The sequence below is a fragment of the Numida meleagris genome, chromosome 9, assembly GCF_002078875.1.
Source record: "Numida meleagris isolate 19003 breed g44 Domestic line chromosome 9, NumMel1.0, whole genome shotgun sequence".
NCBI classification, from domain to species: Eukaryota; Metazoa; Chordata; class Aves; order Galliformes; family Numididae; genus Numida; species Numida meleagris.
Window position 1 is genome coordinate 669,645 of NC_034417.1, and position 23,378 is coordinate 693,022.

At 44.1% G+C, this 23,378-nt stretch overlaps 1 protein-coding gene across 9 annotated transcripts in view; it reads right to left on the reverse strand.

Moving 5' to 3' along the window:
* MYO9A (myosin IXA) overlaps positions 1–23,378 on the reverse strand; it is a 161,760-nt gene that overhangs the window by 57,946 nt on the left and 80,436 nt on the right. For all 9 annotated transcript variants that reach the window (XR_002441694.1, XM_021406769.1, XM_021406768.1 and 6 more), the window contains 2 exons: positions 13,279–13,395; positions 6,804–6,938 (listed from right to left, as the gene is read on the reverse strand). Coding sequence is in view for 8 of the 9 variants with exons in the window: in XM_021406769.1 (XP_021262444.1) it covers positions 6,804–6,938; positions 13,279–13,395 (252 nt within the window). In the remaining variant the exon portion in view is untranslated. The remainder of the gene's footprint in view (positions 1–6,803; positions 6,939–13,278; positions 13,396–23,378) is intronic.

Consider the following 23,378-nt stretch of genomic DNA (forward strand, 5'->3'; position numbering starts at 1 on the left):
TGTTGGTCTGGAATTTCTCCATGGATTCGTGCTGCTGCTTTTGTGGCTGTGTCCAAGGAGAAAGGACTTGGAAGGACCAGCCACAGAAAGAGCTATTGAAGGAAAACAAACCACAGTAAAAGAAACTCCCTTCTGATCCCTGGCAATGCCATGCTTTTTAAAGGAAACTTTGATCTTTGCAGCTAAAACGTTTTGTGCTCCTCTAAGCGAGTAAGGATTCATGAAAAGTCTTATTTATTGTCACTAATACCGGCAGGCTGGACTTCAAAGGGGAAACGGGATTACAGTTTTAAATGCTGTTGTTCCTGATTAGCCCGGCACATTTTGCAGGCATTTAAAAATAGTTATTTCTCTGCAGATAACAGAGCAAAACAGACAGAAGAGTCAGAAGCTGTCCTAGGGAAGGGCTAGCAAAAGCAGCTACAGCTCCTGAATCCATCTTCCAGAGCAAGGCAAGTAGAATCGTCCAAATACAACGTGTGCACTGAAGTGACCTCAACGCTACCAACCCTCCAGATGGGAGAACTTCATGCCAAGAGCTCCCGAATGAGTGAGACCTACGTCCCCGAGCCGCGGATGACAGGGATGCCTCGAGCTCCTGACACCCCTCCAGATGCATGCCAGGGCCGATCATGCCCATGCTCCATTTAGGAGCTCGCCAAGTACTTCTTCTTTGTTCCCAGCCTAAGTAAAAAGGGAGTTTACACACACAGCATTTTCTTAAAAAGCCCCCACAGACAGCATACATAAACATGTATCCACACGCCATATAAATACACCACCTATAAAAAAAAAAATAGTGAATTCCTATTTTGGTTCAAGACACATGAGATGAACATTGAGCTGTCGTTAAATCACAATTCGAAAATCATGGAGAAGTAACTGCCAGGCACTGCATGCAGCCATCACTGAATCACGCCTCATTCTGCAGCCAGCAGCAGCAACAGCAGCCAGCAAGCACAAGTCGATGCCCCTGGGTTCGCTGATGTTTAGCACCTGATCCAGAAGCACAGTTCTGTGCCTCACAGCCTCTGTGCATCCCAACTTGCACATCTGTGAGCTCAGATCAGCTCCCTGCATTGCAGTGGCAGCACTGAGGTTTGGTGACAAACTGCATTTTGACCGCAAAAGATGGAAAATTGGGTTTGTGACATTCACCTAGCAAAATGCACCTAGCCATGGCCCTGCTTACTCCTCCTGCATCCTTTTGCCCAGCAGCCAGGCGACGCATGAGTCTAATGATGCCACACGATCTGCAGGTAATTGCTATCAAAATCACTACATGCACCAGGCTTGGATAACGTAAAGGGAACCCTGGCTCAATGCTGCTTTAGCCTTATGTCAATAAATGTATGCTTTGTCTCCGCTCACATCCATCCATACCCGCAGCAGGATCACAGCTCTTCCTGTGACAAGATTCATCCCGTACTGCCCCCATCAAACCCTGCTATGGTGCCAAGCCAGCTGTCCAGGCAGGAATCCCACACATCCTGGGCCAGCCACTCCTGCCTCAATCAGGCATTTCAGATGAGTTCAAATATTTCGGGGGCTTTCTGCTTCCAGTGATTCCTTGTTCCTCATCTTGCTCACACTGGACAGCCCTGTCCTGCTCAGGGAAACCCACCAGCATATACCCAGCTGTTTTCAGACAAGCTCATGTTCACAAATACTTGCTAATATTTCATTAAACCCTTGCCTAGCGTAGCCCAAAGGTTTGGGTATATTTTCCTACAACCGTAGCTCTGGTCAAAGACTTGGACTCAAAGCACCCAATATCAGTGCTCAGAAAAGCAGAGGCCATCCACTGGGGTGTGGCAATTAACTATGTCTGTGCCACTCAAAAATAACGATTACAAAATACTGTTTTTTCATCTTTATCTCGCCCTTCTTTTAATTTGCATTTTTCTCTGTTACCTAATGTACGTAATATCAGTATATTAGTACAATTTGTGGTGCTACTTTCACAAAAACTAAATCCTCAGAGGTCTCACAGACATAGTGCTTCCCTGCTGGGCTTTAAGCAAGAATCTGGGAATAAAAAAAACTAACCAGCCCAAACTGCTTCCTATGGACAGAAATAACACAAATAATCCTCGAGTCTATACATCACAGCAGAAGAGCCTTCCAGATCATTTTCTGAGAATGTTTTCCGATTTGCCTACCTAGGGTGCTGCCATGCAGATTTTATTAAAATTAAATTTTATTAAAATTAAAATATGTTTTTCCACCTATTTTCATGCTGCCATTAGCCCAAGGCTCTTCTCCTGTCCCAAGGAGACTGGGCACAGCAAACGTTCTGGGGGCTGATGGTGAGCACAGCCACATTTTCTTCTGAAGATAACACTTCAGTAACTCAAAGTATTCTTTCTCCCCTCCACGTATGAGTTATGTACAATGGCACGTTTCCAAATCATAAATCAGTAACTTCTGCAGCGTGTTATTCCTCCGCACGTCATGGGGAATAGAGCTGAGCGCAGCATTTTGCAGCCAGCCCATCTCCAAGGAAAACAGAAATCCGAAGCGAGCTCCCAGCGCCCGACCACTCGTGGTCACCGATGTGCTCGTGGTCACCACTCGTCTCCGGCCACGATAAGGATGGAACACGTGGAGGCCACGTTTGTGCCTGCACAGGGTGATGAGGCACTATGAGGGAGGGAATGAGCGCTCCATGCTGCATTGGAAAGTCCCTTTTTCGTTAGGTATTTCTGGTCTATTTTCCCTACGTGACATGGAAGGTTGCTGGGATATGGAGCAACGCAGAGAAATCCTGAATATCCAAGATGCTTTAAAATATTGCAGGTGCTAAGTGTGGCTATAGTCATTTCACAGACCAAATTAACTGTGTAACACCACATCCTGCAACAAACCAATGAGTTCTTGTTTTTGGGTTGTTTTTTTTTTTAATTCACTCACACTGCGATGAACAAATTGTTCGAACATCCACGAGTTAGTCCGGACTTCATTTTCCAAGAGCAGTAAAACCTATCTACCTCTAGAAATATTTGCAGAGCTCTAGATGGCTGGGCAAACGTTTTGCAGGACATGTTATCTTTATGAAATTAAGTTTTCCTATGCGAGCTGGCTGGGACATCAAACTCACCAGGGACCATGCCAGAAAACAGGCTTTGCTCAACACCTGAGCACAAGCCAGTTGATTGCACTCCAAGTCTTTTTTTTTTTCCTTTTTTTTAATTTCAACCTCAGTTCTCCATCAGTTTTTAAAACAATAAAAGGATGTCCTCGAAATTGAAATTTGGCGTATAAACAAAGACTGCCGCAATGTAGAAAATGAGGTAGAACCTGAAGCGGTAATGCCTGTGGGATGGCAGGCTATAGGACTTGTCAAACTTTGCTAAATATTGGCTGAAAACAGGAAGAGAAGGGTGGGGGTGAGCCAAAACAACGAGAATCAGAAGGCTGCCTATCCATCAGGACAACTGCCAAAGATCTGAAAAGCAGAGGAGAGCTGCCCCAAGACCAAGGACACCTTGCCTTACACCGGGGTCACGCCAGCAGGAGGGATGAGACCATGCTGTCTGGAAGAGCTAACCATACCCTCACTGTGCAAGGAGCTTGGGAAAGCAGGATTCATCCTCCCGCCACCCAGAGCGGGCACAGTAAGGATTGCAGGAGCACCCCAGCTACAGGGCTACAGCCCCGCGTCCCGGCTGACCCCATCTACCTGCCTCGTGGGACACAGCAAAAGGAGAACACCACCTTGGCTGAATGCTGAGGTATTCCTGCAATAGCAATCTTTCTGCCTGTGAATCATTATCCTTATGAACGTGTTTGCCTATACAAATATATCAGGATTTACGAGGCTGGGCTTTACCACCCACTTAGTGTTGGTCTCTCTCGTACTCTTCTGTCATCTGCTGAAGAACATTCCCATGCACCACAAACCATCACTGAGCCTTCCTTAGCTATCCAGAATGGGTAGTTTAAAAAAAATGTAGCAGAGAAACAACAATTGTCTTCATTCAAGACAGAACTCCAACATATACCTTTATTTTTTATGCCTTCACCTCCTGCTTTACTACAAACTGTGCAGAGATGTGCTATCCTCATTCATGAGGTTGTCTTGAGGATACGGAGCTGTTGTGCTGCAGAGATCTTTGCATCTGCCTCAGCACGCAGCACCAGAGTGTCTGTGTTTTTGGGTGGCACCAGGCTGCAGGCAGGCAGACAGTGGCTGCTTCAGACAGCTGTTTGCAAACAGCTGGAAATAGCACTGTCTTTAGATAGAAAGTTTTTTTTGTTTTTTTTTTTTTTAAAGTGCATTAGATACCACCAGGAATCATGGAAGATAAAATGAAAATAGGGCTAAAATAATCCTATGTCTGTGCTAGACCACTCTGTGGTGGGGATTCTGGTTTCCATAACATAAGCAGTATGTCATAGCAACAATTACATCAGTGCTAAATGCCATTCTCGCACACAAATTCTACTATGACTTGTAGAAAATCCTTGGTGCCGACTTGAGTTTGTCCTTCCTTTTAACAGAAATTTCCAAATAGCTCTGCAATGCTGTCTGCTGCCTTCCTGACGATCTGAGAAGCCCATCTTTGGAAGGAGAGGACATCAGCACATCACCACTAGCCCCACTTGTTTCTCAGCACAGAACACATCAAACAAGCTCACGGAAGCACCAAATATTTCAGATACTTGCCACTCAAGGTAATGCAACAATTTGCTGTCCTGAAACATGATATGTACTATCCAATGTTCATTGGCAGACTGGCAATGATTATTAAAAAGCAGATTAATCTTTGGGCCAACTAGGAAGGAAGGATATTCTTAAGTTCCAAAATCTGAATATGCATCACCATTTGTCTTCTCATCAGAAGCATTCCCCTCATTGCAGCACATAACTCCAAGGAGAACAAGAGAAAATGATTAAACTGTGCAAGTCGATGAAGAGTTAGCACTTGTGGGGTATTTAATACTTGCAGAAAACAAAATACAGCAAGATGAGTCTATTTCCACTGGCAGAGACTGCAAATGAATATTTTCTGCCTAGATGATGTGTTCAAGCATTAAGAACTGGAATAAGCACTTTGGAATCAGATGCCTCCGAAACTGTTCTTCTTATCCATATAGAAAACAGACTTGAATGACTTCATGCACTTGACAGGTTTATAGCAGCAATCTAATTAGGTCATTGGTTATAAGCTGGCCCACGGAGAATTACAGCACATTCCCTCCATCAAACTGCTTCCATCAGGAGCTCTGACAGAACATCCCAGACCCAAGCAGGAGCACCAACCTGCTGAGAAGCCTCAGCCCAGCTCAGGAATTCCCTTTGGGATGATGACATCTCAGCTTGCTGCTTCAGGAGCCCCGAAATCCCACCTCACTGGGGTGCCATCCTCCCTCCCCAAAACCCCTCTACAAAGTATATCAGATACCTTTAGAGAAAGAAAAGAGCTATCTTGGTTCCACAGTAGTCTTTCAGTTTGCCATTCTGTCGTGGATAGTTGCAAAACAAACCTATTTCCCAGAAATACAGACAGGTTTTTCCCCACTAACTTCCTACAGCATCTACTGAAGGGTGCATCAGAATACAAAGAACCAGTTACAAAACAGAAATAAAGCATTCAGCAGCTCCGCTCCATCTTCTTGATGGAGAGAGCAAACAGAGAAGGGTCAAAGTACAGCACAGGCCCTGCAGATGCTCCATTCAGGGCTATGTTGCTTATTTTTGCCCTTTTTCTATGCCCATCCCTTTTCAGATCTCTCGTAGTACCTACCTCTGATAATGGAGAGGCCCAAACCAAAGCTATCACAGTTTCTGGGCAGGGCCACTTTAATGCTCTGATCTCAGCTGGATTCAGGCTGCAGAGTGCAGCTCATCAAATACCAGCCCTACTGAAACTAATGATAAGGAGGATTCCATCGGCCTCACCCAAAGAAGGATTTCACCTGGAGGGAGGGCATACAGACTGGCATTGAAAAAAAAAAAAGTGATTTTGAAGGTCCAGAGTATATTTACCTTTTAATATTTATACATATATATTTAATTCTTTCATAGGCATCTACTGTCAGTCCCTGTCATAGATGGGGCACTGTGAAGACAGACAGCCTTTAATACAGCCCAATTACGTGTTGTGCATTCACAGTAAGACATGTACTTTAGTAGTTGTTGTGTCCTGCTTGTTATCACATAATAAACGATGTTTGGCAAAGCCTCCTCCCACCCTGTGAAGAAACTATGCCATTCTGTAGTATGTTACCTGTTAAATTATAGTCTGTACTTTTGCCATCTCTCTTACAACACAATTAATCTGAGGCTGGAAAGCAACACCCAATCTTAACAAACTTAAAACAAAGCTTGAAGTTCAACCTCACCTAACACGCCTCAGCTACCGTAAGTCACAAGGATCAAGTTGAACCTTGCAGAATATGTTGCATTTACATCAGAAAAATCACACACATGGTATTAAATGACATAGCAGCAAGTCCAGAGAAATGCAAGGCAGAAATTGCATGCTGACGAATCCTCCGAGCAAATATTAAGGAGACAGCAGTCAAGGCCTTGGTGATGTTTGGGGATATTTGTGTTTCTCATTCGCAAGGGACTTGGAAAGCAAGAGTTATTTCAAAACAGCAAGTCTCTGGATTTTATCTTATACACAGAAGTAATACAATAAGTAATAATGATAAATAGGAAGTAAATATGAATAATTCCATGTACATTTCTTAACACAAAGGAATTAACAAGACAACTGAAGAACTCTGGGTCCATCAGTTCCACAAATCCGTGTGTACACTCACTGTATTATAGTAAATATTGACAGGCCCACCTGTTCCAGCTTAAAGATGTGTTGGTTGAAGTAGTGCTGTAAGCGCTCATTGGCGAAGTTAATGCAGAATTGTTCAAAACTGTTGTTTTCATAGTCCTCAAACCCAAAAATATCAAGTACTCCAATGGATAAAGTCTGCAAGAAAAGTAAGAACGCAGATTAGCAAAAAAAAAAAAGTAAACGGATTATTTTTATGCAGTGTATAATCAAAAGCAAACAGAATTAAATATACTTAATGTTAGGACTTTTAATTTTTACTGGAACTGTTAATATTATGCCATCTGGAAGACTTCACCTACATCAGAGGGATGAAATGTAACTTTAGACATCTGGACAGATGGCCTTTTTCTAAACAAAAGTCCTCTTGTAGTATTTTGGGTTTTTTATTTATCTATAGACAAATTGCCATCTTCGAAGAAACTCGAACCTAGTTCCAAGTTATCCTATTGGACCTAATATAACAGTCTGGGGGGACAACAAGGGTAGGCTTGAAAAAGAAGCTAGTACCACAAAAACAAAGCATTGAAACACCCTTAGAAAGCAGATACAGGCTAAGTAAACTCAGTCCAGCTGTAAGCCTCCCAGTGCAACACCTACACGGCAGGGAGTTGAACAGAAATAATGCACTGCAGTGAAGGAAAATACAGCAGGTCAGAAGTTGAATAGCATTCAAAATCTAAATACGGATGGAGAAACATCCCATAGTGAGAAGTGTGGCCCAGACAGACTGATTTTTGCAGTAGAGGGATAGTGTCTACCACCTTCCATAGGGTAAAAAAGACCTGAAGTAGGTATAATTCCTGCTGCATCATCCAAGCCTGTTCTGTCAAACACATAATTAATCACCAGCTACAAACTGAACTCAGCCCATGTTCATCTAGCAAGTCTCTGGCCAGGACGCATGCACCGGGCACTGCACCAGCTCAGGGTTCCACATATCACCAGCATCCCACTGAGGTAAAGGGCTCTGTTCATACATCTCGACTAATTAAAATAGTACGAGAGGTAATACCACCAGAACTAGTCAAACGGCCCAAAGCTCAGGCAAGGAGGAGGAATACCTCTCTGCTCCATCCATAGGGACTAGTGAGCTTCCGGGCACCAGGTTTTAATTTTACTGGTCTTACAAGGATTTTTATCAAACCACCTTCCTAAAGGCAGTGCAACTCCACTGCCTGAGACACAAACCAGATTACCCACAGGGTCTCTGTGCTGCAGCTGGAACGTTTTCACGTAACATGTCAGTAAAGCCTTCTTTCTGTGCTCGGTCCATAGGCAGAGCCACCCAAACCTGAAGTAGCTGCAGCTACCATGAGCTTATGAGCTGAAGCTTTCTACAAGAGTGGCTTTGCCTACCCTGACAGTCATACGAGCAGAAGTACAACCAAAAAAGCACAGCAAGAGGTGCACTAAGTGCTCCCGGCCTGTTTTTCCAAAAGGTCATTAGCCGCTCTCTCCTCCTCTTGCCTGATGTTTAGGTTTTCCTCTCCCTTCTGGTGCCAGATGGGCTGTACCTGCTACAAGGACGACAGCTGAGTGCCCTTGGGCAGCTTCCCAGCAGTGAGCATCACCTGGCAAGCCCTGAAGAGCAGCCACTGGATGGGAGGTAGAACTGGGAGCCCCTGGAGCAAGGACGGAGCCTGGCAGAGGAGTTTCCCTGGGCATCCCGGTGATCTGCTCACAAACCCATTCATTAAACCCCAGACTGAGAGGTAATAATAATAATAGTGAAACCAAGAGTTTTTATTTTTTCTTCATTAGTTATCAGCTCCCTCGCTTTATCTATAGGATACATAAAGGTGATAATGGAAACACCGAAGAGTGACTATTCATAAGCACTGTGCTGACACTGTGAAGCCCCTACTACACGTATACAGACTGCCACAACACAACACGAAATAGCCGAGTACAACCACCTTCCCCATTTTTAATGCTAGCAGTTACTGTGCCAAAACCATTACTGGAATACATTTTCATGCATCACAAAAGCCAGGCTCAGAGGCAAGAGGCACAGAACTCCAAAAACTCAGCATCTAACAAAACCACCGCAGCTCTGCGAGAGGAGCAGGGATCATTCTGCACAGGTTATTTTTTTTCTGGGAAGACAGCACTTCTCTCTTCTCACTTCCACTGTGCCCAATTCCGGACCGCCTCCAGGAAACAATTTTGCAATGTGCTTTTAGATGCAGTAAAGGAGGGCAGCGCCCCGTGGTTAATGAGGTCGTGTGCCTTCTGCTGGGGGAGGCGGCACCGTAGAGATCCCGAAAGAAAGAGGTCAACGCGTTGAGACTGGTCAGACTTGAGACAAGAAATTAGGATTTTTAGGGCTGTTTCTCTGCCTCCCAACCCGCTGGCCTTCAAAAATCTCACTGTACCTACTCACACAAGGGTCACATTGGCTTTGCCATCAAGCCTTCTACCAATGCAGAGCTCGGAAAAAAAATTATGTCTGTTGTGTTATGCATAAGTGAAATGACTCTGTTAAGCTGCATGTCATCTGGCTGGCTTAAGGATGAAGTTTACAGTGCACTACGGACTGAAAGCAATCAAATATCAACATTTAAATGCTTCAGTTTTTAATTCAGGCTTCGAATGAACGCCACCTGGAAACAACGACAAGATGTAAGACAATTTACATTTCAAGAACCCACGGCTATCTTACGTCTTAATGTTGTTCCTATATCCAAGCCCATTTGAAGAGGGCAAGTGTGCAGCAGTGACAAGCCTGCCAGTGCACCAGCCTGCTGCAGGACCAAACAAGTGTATTAGCGCAGCAATCTTCAGCAATCCATTCTTTGTATTTAAAAACCTACGTCTACAAAGATCTTGAAGTTTGTATGAGCCTCAGGTTAGGAATCACGGCGTATTTGAGAAAGAAAGCGGCCTTGCACTTTCCTAGAAATGCCACAGACACGAATCAGGGAGTTAAATGTCATGCAGGGGTCTTCGGGGCATCCAGCAAATGACAGCCTCAAAGCTCGCGTGCTCTGCAACTCCCAAACTGCCAATGAACATGGGCTGTCAGAGCTGACTTACAACACCCCAAATGCATGCTGATGTCATTCCACCACCGAGGCACACTTTGGCCATCACAAATGGGTTTGTTTCAGATTCTGGGGAAGAAAATGAAACGATATTCCAAACCAAGCCAAAACTGTAAATATAAAAAACACCGTCACCAATAAATCTGAAAGGATTATTCCAACCTGTATCACCACAAGGTACACGGTGACATCTGATATAAAGTGGGAGGTGGGAATTTGCTACAAATTTTGAAGCTGGGACATGAAAATGACAAACAGATGTGCATGAAGCCCAATGAATTGTCCAGCAATTCTTCCTCTCTTTCAGGTCAGACAGCCAACAATAATCTTGGTTGATGAATTAAATTATTTAGAGGCTATAAATTCACATTGACCATAACAAACACTTACAGAGCACCTCAGTTAAAGTAACAGGGTTACTCAGCAGGAAAGGAAGATGCTTCACAAGAACCAAGTGGGAAAAGCTTAAAAACACCCTTGAAAGAAATTTCTTTCCTTCAAACTTGATCTGCACTGTACCATCATTTTAAGCAGCAAGACGGACTTTAACAATCTCTAACCTAATTTAATGGGGGGAAATTAAATAAAGGACTCTCTGAGGTTTAGCAATCGAGTTCTCACGAGGAGGAAACATCTCCAACCTCATTAATAAAGGTCAAATTTCAGACAGTCTGTAGGGTATCGCAAGAAGATCCATTATCAGAACAGAAACTAAAAGCTCCAGAGAGATGACCAGCAGGAAGGGAGAACGCGCCAGCAGCGAGTCACAGCGAAACCCATACACAGCAGCACTGCTGGAAGCATAAAACAACTCGTATCAGATAACTATCCCAAACTCAACTCAGAAACAACGCGTTACGAGTCCCGTCAGCGAGCAAGATAAGCCAAATCCCTCCGTGCTTTCCCAAAATAATTCACTGTACATTTTTACTACATACGGATGTCGAAGGTCTGATTTACATCTTCCAAATACTAGCTTGAAAAACAGCGGAAGAGTGGTGACCGAGGATATGTTTGTTTCACCGAGCTTCATCTTTTCATCTTCTCCTTACTGCCGTTACCAAATAAGCACACATATTGGGATATGAAAAATCTCTCCGTTCCCATTGCCCCATGGACTTTATTAGGACCTCCGTGTTCTTCCAGTCTATCAACAAAGCAGTCCACCAGAGTTCAGACTGGCTTAACTAGCCAGTCAAATCCTGCAGCAGCAAATGCCCCACGGAACGCTACACCCATCAGTTTTTGGCCAGGTCTTGCTCATGCAGCACTGCAACACCGTTTGCACAGCAGGAAGGCTCCTCTGGATACAGAGACGGTTTTTACAGCACACATAGCAGAGAGTAAAGCAGGATCTCATGTGCATACCAAATTTACAGACGTGCATTTGTAATATTTGCCTCCTCCAACCTCCATCCTTCATTGTCAAAGCCCTGCGCTACACAACCAGGCAGATGGTCAAGCAAGCTCCTGCAAAGCCCATGGAAGCTCAAATCAGGTGTTTTTATAGGGCTGAAATCAGAATTTATGCTGACAGTCATATCTACGTCTTTTGTCACCAACTTTTGACACAGGTCTCCTCTCAACTGCACTCTCAGTTAGTTTACCTCTGCACAAGATTAACTGCCACAAAAGGCAGATCTCTGCCAAAAACCCATCACCTGACAACCTTCCAAACCTTCAAAAACTGCAGGATTGTTTGAAAGTTTATCTTAAAAGTCGAACTAACACTGGTGACAAGCATGGGCTGGGGTAAAGTCAGCGCACTTGCTGCAGAGTGAGGGGTTCATCGCTCACTGCAAACTCAGGAGGCAGCAATCTTTCAGGGAAAGGTGCAAGATTACATTTTTCTTCCCAAAATCAAAGATTAAATGTGTATTTTTGAGCTGCTGGTACATACCAGCATTCAAAGCAATGCTGCCACATGAGTGCTGACACCTTCCCTTCCCTGAGAGCTCTTCCCATGGGCTGGAGGTCTCATTTATTGCAGCCAAACCCCAGAACACATATGGGAGTAAGAAGCGCTCCATCCTAATCTGGTGTTTCTCAGCCTGAGTCCTACCTGAGGTTGAGACCCAAAGTCTAACAGCCCACAGGTACCTACAGTTGTGATCTACTGTCACAGACAGAGCTCAAGCAAGTGGCAGTGTCCTAGGCTGATTTAGTCTGTAAATACAATGGAGCACATACTATTTAAAAAATAATAAATCATCGACAGTGGGTCATTAAAATAATAAGCAGAATTTGAGATGCATCTCCTTGTGAAAAGGAATCCACCGTTTGTGTTTCATCAAGAACACAACCGCCTTTTTTCCTGACAGCTCAGACAAAACTTCTGATGACGTGCCAAAAATCAGGTAACGTGTTCTGTAAAATATTAAACCAAGCGTGTGCAGGCAGAAGGCCCAACGGATGTCAGCTACTTGAACAAACTAATACTGTCGGTAGCATCACCACCGCCTATTTAAAACAAACTTTCCACAAATGCCTTTATTTACAGCCTATACTCATGCTCCTCTAATCACTGCAAGCATTTCTGTGCAGTTAGCTATAGGAGCTGCTACGCTACAAACCACTGCGACTTCCCTCCGTCCCTCAGCGCAATTCAAATGCACTGTTAGCGCTTCGCAATGCGATCGGCCTCTTGGCAGCTTCAGTCTGGATGTACGATCCAAAAAAGAAATAATAAAACAATAAAATGCTGCTGGCCTACAGACAGAATTTCCAAGCCCAGCGTCGCTGGCGAGCTGCATGCACGTGTATGCGTGGCATACACGTAGGGATGGAGAGCAGCCAGGTGTCGGCCCTGCCCTGAGCACAGCACAGGTTCTGGGATATGGGCTCAGAGAGGATGTCCTGGATCACCGTGTCCAGCCCCTGCTATCGCAGGAAACGTCCCGTAATCCCTGCCATAAATTCTTTGGGAAGCCGGCTAGGCACCGTGCTGACTTCACTCTTCCCGTCGCAGCGCTTTTCCCAACCACGCTCTCTGCTAGTCAGAGCTCTGTTATCTCCGTATCTCCTACCACAACACGTTTTTCACTTTTTCAGATTAACTTTATTGAACGATCTCATCAAAACGTTTCCAATTAGTGGGATTTCCAGCTTTTCCCTCAAATACGCACTGCCCTAAGGTCTTACATGAGGAGGAAGGAGGATTTGGCACTGTTCCTGGAGGGGTGGGGACCAGGATTTGTGACTGAACCAGACCTTTTCCCCAGCCGCTTGGAGGACACATTACTGGAGGTGCTTCGCTGTTCCTGGCTCAGCAAACACCACTTAAAATAACGAAGTACTTGGTCTGAAATATTAACAGCAATGTTCCACGAGGAGAAGTTAACTTTATGTCAAGCAATTTAGGTAATGTTTTATCCCATAGTTACCCATTTTAAAACAGAAGTGTGTAGCCAAAATAGCTGGCAAGGCATTACCTTGGTGCTTTCCTCCATATCCTTTGAGTTCAGGAGCGCGTGGTTAATTCTGAAAACTATCCAGTCAAAGAGGGCACTGTACAATGATTTAGCCATGGAGTTTCGCACGGTCACAGCCTGAAAGAGAAAAAGGCAACTGGGAGTGATTCACGCCCTGCACTGAAACGTGCTTCACCTCTTAAGCAGCCATGTCCAATGGTCATATTCTGCCCTTGCTAAAGCTTCTGTCTGCTGTTCTACTTTACGTCACACATGGCACTGGTCCCTGAGCCACCAGGGGCTCACAGCAGTCCCCACGCTGCTCTGCTCAGCCAGGCCACGAGCTGTGTCCCCAGACTTTGGCTTGGCTTACTGCGGTGCACTCAAGTGGATGATGCACGAGATCAAGCAATAAATCCCATGACCAACAGCAAAAGGAAAAAATTTACACAGATTTAACTTCACCAAGATCACTGTGGAGTTTATTCAGGGGGAAGGCAAGAGGAGGGTGGATACTGCACGGCAACCAGCAAGTGATGGGGAAGCATGCGTTGGGGCAAGCAGTAAATCCGGGATTTCTTGTGACCGACAGTGATGAAGAACACACACAAAGGAGGAGAACCAGTCTACGTGTAACCACAACACATCAGCTTTGCACAGGGAGTTACACACAGAACCAGAAAGGAATGATGTGTACTTCAGGGCTATCTTTGCACGTGATTCTTTGGTTTCTTACCTTGAATTGTATTACGTTGCTTCTGTACACAGTGATAACCCAAAAACTTACAATATCAGCAGTGACCATCAAGTTACACTTGGGTTGGTTTTATAAGAAAAAACAAGGAAGCAGACTATATGTTCACACAGAACTGTTTCAACAAAGCCTTGAGCTGTAACACACCAGTGACTTTGTATACAACACACTTAAAGCCTCCTCACCAACGTTCCCACCAACGTACGGGAGCTGCACTGTCCCATGGCACCGACCTGCAGCAAGAGTGAAGCTCACAGAGCATCATTCATCTCTCACCAAAAGCTCCCTCCTTCCCCCTGAATATTTTGGGATGACATCTCCAAGTGTGATTGCGTGCATGCAGTTAAAACCAAAAACCATTTCTATATATAAAGCCGATGAAGAACGGTTTCCTGCATACAGTTACATATGATTTCATGTTGCAATACTTTGAGGTTTTTGCCCCCCTTGTATGACAGCAAGCCCTCGGAGAGCTGCTCTCCTTGTTCTGCTCCAGACCCAGGAAACCCTGTGCAACAAACAGCCCTGATCTCCCATTTCCAACAGTTATTTTAAGACATTATGGCTGTAGCTAAAGAGCTGGCCAAAGCAATTTTACATAGCATAAGAGGCAAGGGATGAGCACGTACACATGGATCTCATTTGCAAACGTGCTGGCTCCTTATAAGTTCATTTCTTCTCTTGCTCTTACCAACAAATCCCAACAACCCTTCAGCAGCCGTGCCACCCTTCGGGCTCGCCGCAAAGCAGAGAGCAGCCCTTCACATCGTGCATGAGAATCGTTATGAGACACCTACGCAGGCATTAATCTGCTGTACAGGACTCCAGTTTTTACTTTTGTCCCCACTTCAATAAAGTATTTGTGCTTCATTCATTCTTCAGATCCTGCATGATACCTTATTAAAGTCCTCCTGTATCATAAGTACATACCAAACTGCATAATGAGGGAATGTTGTTTCTTCTCAAATTTAAGAAGCTATTGCAACTTCAAGGGCATGCCATCAATCTTTCCCTAAAGTGGCAGGGTTAGCCCACTAACAACTCTTCCGCCTTTTCTCTCCTTCATTTCAGGCCCTTATCTTACTTCGTCACCATGCAGATCGCTTAACATTCTCCTGGGTGATTTAGCAGTGGAATTTGCTTCCTTCCAAAGCACTGGTGCTCAGATGTAACCGGTGGCAGCATGCTCATGACATGGGAGCATCACAGCTGAAACATTTTGTATTTGGGTACAAACACAGCTCTTAACTCTAAACCTGTGTTAACTGGGGATGCCCTTTGAAATACATGGCACGTATTACATATGTTCTGTCTCCAGGCAGCCTTTTTTTTCTTTGCTTTAACCCACTTACAACCTAATTCCCGTAGAATCACTGCCTTGTGATTTTACTTCGATTTTTAAACTCCCTAAAAAGCAAAGGATTGCTTGAGCAAACTCTCAGCTTTGTAGTGACGCATGGAAGCTCTGCAGGCTGCTCCATCACTTTCTCTGGCCTTTGCATTCAGCAAGGTAAGTAATCCCACAAAGTTCTTCCAGGGAGTGGTCCATCTTGAAACTCCAGCTCAGTATTTTCAAGCAGCTGTTGTCATCTCCAGCTTCTCATCTCTTGCACATTTCATTACGTGACCGTTCTGCCAGATCCCTGACACTGTGGCACTCATAAAATTCACTCACAAAGCAAAACAAAAATAGCTCATGCGATGCCAAAAAAAATCTCTGCGGGATCAAAGAAAGCACAACATCTTGTGCACACACGGAAATATCACTTACGGATTCAAAACTAAAGCAGATCAAACACATCTGAACATAGTGATGCAGGAAATAAACTGAAGGCAAGGTTTTAATCAATAGGTTTCCTGCATTTAGGACAAGCAAGAAGAATATCTGATTAGAGGCACTGATGCTTAGATGTTAGAGATGACACTTGCTAGGGCTGGCCAGCATTTGCTACAGTATTTGGGTTTGCTCCTAAGATTGCACTGCCAAAGTAACTGGCCCATGCCTTTTCATGATGGCCATTAGATTCAGGCTAACATAAAAACAGATGCACTTTTGGAAACATCTTCTGCCAAAATGAACAAGGGGCAATGGGCTGAAGAACTGCAGTCTCTCTTTGAAGTGTTTTGGAGCAGAGACTTCCAAGTCTCAGGAGCGCCAGCCTATGTTTTGGAGATGGCGAAAGATATAATCTCAGAAAACCAGATTTGCTCAAATTAAAAGCCTCTGCAAAACACACTGGTAGACATTCAGGTTAATTCTTAAGATTACAAAGTCTCCTGACGTGTACAAGATGCCCTATCTGCCACCTCCAGCACCATCGCTCCGGTGCTGGGTGCTCCCATTCCTGCTGCCCTGCTCAGACGCAATGACAGAGCAAAAATCTGAAAAGGGCTGCATGTGACGATGGACGTGTAGTGATGGTATTTCAGCATACCCTCTTCTGTTAGGAGCTGCCAAAGCCTGCACAGTAGGTGGGGCAGTTAGAGCTGTACAAGAAGAATTCAGGCTGTTAATGAACGCCAGAATGGGTTCTTTCACCTTGCTGCATGGTCAGAAACTGCAACAGTTTAGAGGCAGTTTAAATCTTCTTTAAAGCATCCTTCCTGCCTCCTAAAACCCTGGTTAAAACAGCAGCTTTTTACTCACCCTACCACAACTTTTGTTTTAAAGAAAATTATAATCTGGACTTGGTCCTGGAATTCTGCCACTCATCCCTTTGACCCCAGTGCAGTATTTAAGGAAGGCACAGGCTGTGGGGGCAGCCAGCACTTAGGATACGTCTACCTATGCACAATCTAAAGGGAAATCTAATACTCCAAAGTACACCTGGAACCCAGCACAGACTGCCAGCAAGGTGGCCCGTCATGTTGGAGCTGAGCGCACTCCCCTCGTTATTTATTTATAGGGCTGGGCATGTTTGTGCTCAGTGAACCCAAGGCAACCTTACCAACCATCACTCAATTTCATGATGTAGACAGAGCCCAGTGAGAAGAGGAAGGGGCCCCAGATCTCTTTGGGATCTTCAGCTGCTCTGCAGGCTTTGGGACACATGGCAGAGACACCCTCGTGCTGGCAGACAGAGCCCTTGCTCACGGTGCACCAAGGTTTGCTAATGTGCGAGCAAGCATGATTGCAATTCTAGCAATATGTTTTTCATCAGACGCTCCCCTAGCCAAGCCGAGCGTTTTCTGGAGTGCAGACCCCACCAACTCCACTGAGATCCAGAGTGAGACAAACTCAAAATCCTCTCCTCACCGACCTGTCCAAACCAAACAAACCACAGCTCGTAACCCTAACAGCAACCGGCCTTCAGCATCCAACTTGAAACACTTTGACCCAAACAAAAACACAGCATAAAGGCCTCTTGTAATCAGCATAAACACTTCCACCAACATTTTTGTTTAAAAACGTCTGCACAAAAGAAACAACCATTTCTGGGCGGTGCATCACTTGACAAGGAGACTCCAAACATTAGGAGATGGCAATAGAAACAAAGCAAAGCTCATTGCTTTTGCTGTCGCTTAGGATCACTGGGTGATGGATACCTGCATACAGACAAATCCTAAGGCCAGTTTATATGAAAATATATATATTTTAGATTTCAACAGCTACTGAGTTTGCTCTAGAGGGATGCAGTCTTTGACTTACTCCATCACTGCTACCTAACAAGCATAGGAAGCATCGCACGCTCCTGCAGAGAAAGCCAAAGAGCATTGTGCACAGGAAAAAATCACAGTCAGCAGCAAACTATTATTGCAGCTTTTGGGTCACTAATGTAAAAATGTTGGGTTTTTTGACTCCAGTTACTGAGTACAGGCTCAGATTCTCAGAAGTGAAATTAAAAAGCAGAACTGGAAAGCAAGTGTTAGCACCAAACTCAATGAAAGACCTGGTGAGGAATAAAATTGCAAAGTTTAACAGTGGGCAACCCTTGTCCTACTTCTCCAGCATTAAGCAAACCTACGCAACATCCACAAACACGTTGTTGGTCAACACGATGTTAATAAATCAGCAATTTTGGGTCAACTTCATGTTATTACATCCTCTCCCAATTTTTCATCGGGGACAACGCAGACGGGTGCAAGGTCAATGCGCCCACTCCAGAAATGCTAAAAGCCACCAGTACTTGAAAACAGGATGTTTAAAAGCCATTTCTCAGCAAAAATCTGGAAAATTCATTGGGTCTGTAAGAGGAGATGTGTTAGAACTCTGCATGGTGTGTCAAGGTTCCTCCTGTTTGTTTGCATTTCCCCATGTGTGTTATTTGCTCACACTGTGTATGCCCATGGCCAGCCCATGGGTTCTACAAATGCAGAATTATCACCTATCCCAAAAAATCTGTACCAGTAAATCTTGCTGTGAACTTCCCAATAAGAACATGCAGTGATCTCCAAAAATCAATTGGTTGAAATACGGACACTCTCAATACTACCGATGAACTCTCCCCTCCCAGTAAAGCGATAAATCTTCCGGAGCACATGGAGTTAGGAGCACACGTGTGCATGTGTTTCCTGCCCTCTAGGAAGAAAACAAGCAGTGCTTGCTCCCCTTTCAGACCAACACTATCAAATACAAAACTACGCAGAACAGTTCCAAGATGACAAGAAATGTCTCTTTGCAATGAATGTGACATTTGCAAGAGTTTACGCAGAGCATGATCAAGACATGAGATAATTTGTTTAGCAAATCCACTCCCCATAAAACACTTAACGTTTTCTGCTTGTGTACAACAGAAATGGAGATTCCTATTCTCTTCAGGAAACAAGATATGAATGCAGGAAGAGAGGAAATATCCTGTTCTTCCTTAGGGCCTTTGATAGACTTCCTATGATTTCTATACAAGGATGAAAGGTGCTTCCAATGAAACATTCAGGAAAAAAAAAAAAGCAACACCAGGACTCTTCCTTTTCAGGAAATCCCTCAAAAATCCAATCTGCATACATATTCACAGTGCTTCTATGGGGTTTTGTTTGCTTTTCTTTTAACACACGGAGTACATTTTCTGTGTATTACTCAATGAATCAATCCTCATTCTGCTCACAGGGAGCTAGCAGTAAGCCCCAGGAAGCTGGGAGAGCATACAAAGACCTGTGAGCTGCAGCTCATACACACGGTTTGATTTTTGTCATAATTTGATGTCTGTTTCAAAATCCTTATCAGCCGTTCCCATTTTTCCCCATTTATTCTCCAAGGTGAAATTCAGCTTCATAATTACGCTTGCACTTATTCTAACGTAAATGCCTTTTACCAAAATGCCTAAGAGGAAAACAAAACACATTTTAATACCTACTGAATTTTACTCTTGGTCTTTAACTAATGCTTCCTGCTGATGTCTCCTTCAGTAGCTGCTGTGGGTTTAAGCACTACACATGATTTTCAGGAAGCAGGAAAAGAACAGGACAAAAGTGTATTTGTTACCTATCTTTGAAAGTATCTACTCTGAGTTATGCTGCATTTATTAGTAAATGATAGAATAGATCAGTTTCTGTTCGTAAAAAAGCATCCATATATATACATTAATATTAGCAATGTTTAGCCAGTGAATATGGATACGACTGGGATTAAAAGCAACAGAAACAAGAGCAATTCAGGCTCATAATACGCCTACTTTGTATCTCCTAAAGGAGTCCAGTCAACAGGAGCAGAAGCCCTGACCATCCAGCCCAGGTAGGCACCGCAGTGATGACAGTATCTGCAGCAATCTCTAATTACACGAGCACATAAAGAAGACACAAAGTTAATTTTACTTACACGAGGCTCAGAGGTGCCAGCTGTAACTAATAAGACCGCTATCGTGTATGCACAACGTGCATTAGTGCTGCAGGAGCACTATAATACTAAAATTAACTTTTCATCTCTGATGCTGTTACTGCTCCGCGAGTGCTGGAAAATAAACACTTGTAGGATGGATTCGGCTTATTTTGGTACTTGCATAGACAGAGAACTGCTGAGGCACTGCTCACTGGGTCTGCTGCTCCCACCCTGAACTGCAGTGGCAGACGAGGCAGGGCGAGCTGCGAGGCTGCGCTGGGGAAGGAGCAGAGAGCAGGCAGGCTGGTGGTGGAGGGCAGCAGCACTGTGCACACAAACCTGGCTGCACATCAGATGCCCTCTGCGGTTCCACGAAACAGGGACAGTGCATCACCGCTCTTCTGGATTTGAAAAACAGATGCAAAAGCATTAAGCTGCTGGAATTAGGAAAGGTCTAAGTTTCTCTTTTTGTCTAAATGCAGGTTTGGGTGACGACCTCTTCTCTGACGTTGGGTTGAGCCTATTGAGCAGGTCCCAGGCCATCCATGTGTGCAGAGCATTGTGGTTCCCTGCTGCTCCGCTCGCTCTCCATGCATTACCTAAAGCACTGTGTGCCTGGTTTACATTCACAGCTGCATCCCACAGTGAGAGGTAGATTAAGCAGCTTTCATGCTCCCCCTTGGGCCACAAGACATAGGCTGAGACAGGCAGGCCTAGGTTTTTTTTTTTTTTTTTTTTTAAATATATAAACAGAGGCTTAGCACCCAGAGGAAAGTACTCTTGCAGGACATCAGACTCTAGCTTAATCCCTATCTTGGCATCAAGGAGTATTATATCATACAAGGGCTGAGCAAGTATGATGTAATTTTCCATACCCATATTTTATCTTCACATCATATTAAAATCCTGTTGTCCTCCAGCTTGCTTCTCCTAAGAGACCTCAAATTGTTAATGCATCATGCTGGCTTGAGTTTTGAAGAGATTTTTTATGGTTTTTGTTTGCATTGATTAAGTACGAGAAAGGTCTTCAGAAGGATCAGAGGAAGAAGAGAGCGAGTATGAAGTACAAAAAAGGGGAAGTTTTATCAGAAGTGCTTCACACTTTCCTATAAAGGTTCATTTTTACATTTCATTTCTAGGAATATACCTACAGGTAACATATCCCCAAGCCCTCCACTACCACAAGGTCATTGCACTCATCACGTGTTAATCTGTTCAACCCTGCACCACCCTCTATCTCAGGTATGTTCCCAGTGGGATTGCCATTCCTGTGCTAACACGACTCCAAGGAATAACACGGCAGGCGTCAGAACTCCTCTCCAACCCTCCCCTCCTTACTCATCCCCCTGTCACCATACGTACATAAACAGGGAAAATGAAGTGGAAAATCTGAAACAAGGACAACGGCTCCTGTGGGTGTGAAGTGAATCCCAGCAGGTGGTAGGCAGGTCTTGGATGAGGACAGATGGAAGACCCATCATTCCCATCACCAACTGCTGCTCTTTATTTTTAGAGCTGCTTTGCAAACTCCCACCTTTAATATTGTCATAGTGGAGCTGAATATCTGTAACGTGCCGAAAGCACCCAGGTTACAGTTAGAACCAAACTAAATAAGCAAAGATGATTCAGTGTTTTTCTCAAATTCTCCAGGTCGGAGCCACATGGTTGTAAAGTCATCTTCCTAAAAAGATTTTAGCCAAAGTCTTCGGCCTTCAGATTTGTATGGCACCGTTAGAAAATGGGATCTGTAACAAATTAAAAAAGAACAAAAGACCCTTCTTTCTGAAATAAAACTTGCAGAAAACAAGCGTGGTGTTCTCACTTCTTCCCATGGAGGAAAGGATGCAAGAAGAGATGTTCTACTGAAGGGGCTCTCACCATGGAAAGCTGCAGGCAGCCAAATTTGAAGGGAAAAGAAAACAAGAAGAGTTTTCCTCCATTTGTGTTCACCCTAAGCCTACTGAAATAAACAACTGAGATCCCATTCAGACTACCAGGTCCTTTGTCCGTGTTTTCACACTGAACGGGTACATAAATAAATCAATAGGTTACTCAGTGACATGAGAGTAGGGTGTGTGACCTAACCCAACGAGGAATCCGCAGGCTACATTTAGGGAAATTTGCTCCCGAGTTCACGGGCACAACGTACCTGCATTCCTACTGTGAAGCACAGCACGTGGCCAAAAATAGCACTTGAGATGTTAACAGCCAAATCCTGCCTTTCTGCTGGCCCTTCCCAAGCAAAAACACTCATAGAAAAACTTGTTTTGCCAGTCTATGTTGTCTCACTGCAAGCTTTTTTTTGGCAAGCCTCCTCAATGGGAAAAGATTCCTCATCACTCCTCAATCCACTCCACTACGGAGCTGAGGATCGTGCAGCACATTCCATTCCACAGAGCTTCTACACCTCCCATCAAGCGTTGATGGACAGTCATTAACTGTCAAAAGTCAACTCAGATTGAGATTATATAGAAAATCCCAAACTTCAACCAACAATAACAAATTATACGCTGTATGAGGAAAGCTGACTTGGTACTGGGTTGTTCCCATTCTTAAAAAGCTCTTTACATGACTTTAGACTGAATTTACAAAGGACACCTAAAAAGGACTCTGAAATTAAAGTGTCTTTTCAATAACCAGACGTAATTCAAATAACCTTTCAATGAGCTTAGAATGGATTTGATGACAGAAAGGGAATCTGGAGTGAAGAGGATGATGGAAGGCAGAGAAAGTCAGCATTTCCCTCCCCAAAAATCCCCGTTTTGATGGTTGCTCAGCATTCTTGAAAGCTGAGAGCCTTCTCTCTCCCAACATTACGTACACAAGTTGCAAGGGCAGAGAAGAGTGAAGGTAACAGCTTTTGTGCACGACCTCTGGGTTCCTCGATGATCAGATGTGTGTTGTTACCATGAAGTTCCGCAGCTTTGGGAAATTCTCATAGACACAAGCTCCACTGCTGCTTGCCCTACTGTAAAAGAATCCAGCCAGATTAAAAATAAAGACCCAGCATTGATGGGCTTGGTCTTCCTAGCAAGGGATGCCGCAACTCATGATGAAATAGGTTTAGCTCAGACATCCCAGAAAACGAGCCTCATCCAGTCCACGTCCTGTCACCAAGCACTGCTGTTCCTGGTACTTTGAAGGAAAAATAAGAAATCTAACGCCATGAAGAAATTTCCTTTGAAGCTCTGCATCGACAGGTCACCTTGGTATCCTGAAGCAGAGACGCTTGCAGGTCTCTTAGAAGCTTTGTGGGATTTCAGGCTTATTCAAGTAATACTTTTCTGTAATTCTGAATACACTCATCAACGTACAAAGTGTTCAAAGGAATCCTGCTAAGCTCCTAACATTAATGACCTGTGGTGACAATGTGTCTCATAAGCTAATGCAGTCTGCTATAAGTAGGTGCTTCCAGCAGTTTTGCATCTTTCTACACTATTGAGTATCCTTACACTTCAAGATTGAGAGCGTTCATCCCATTTTTTCTGCACGCTATTAATTATTTTGTCTCCTACCCACTTCTTCTCCCCTATTATTTTCAGTCTGCAAAGTGTTCATGATCAGCTGCAACTATGATCTTTCCCTCTGTATTTTTTTAACTTTATTTCTTTTATT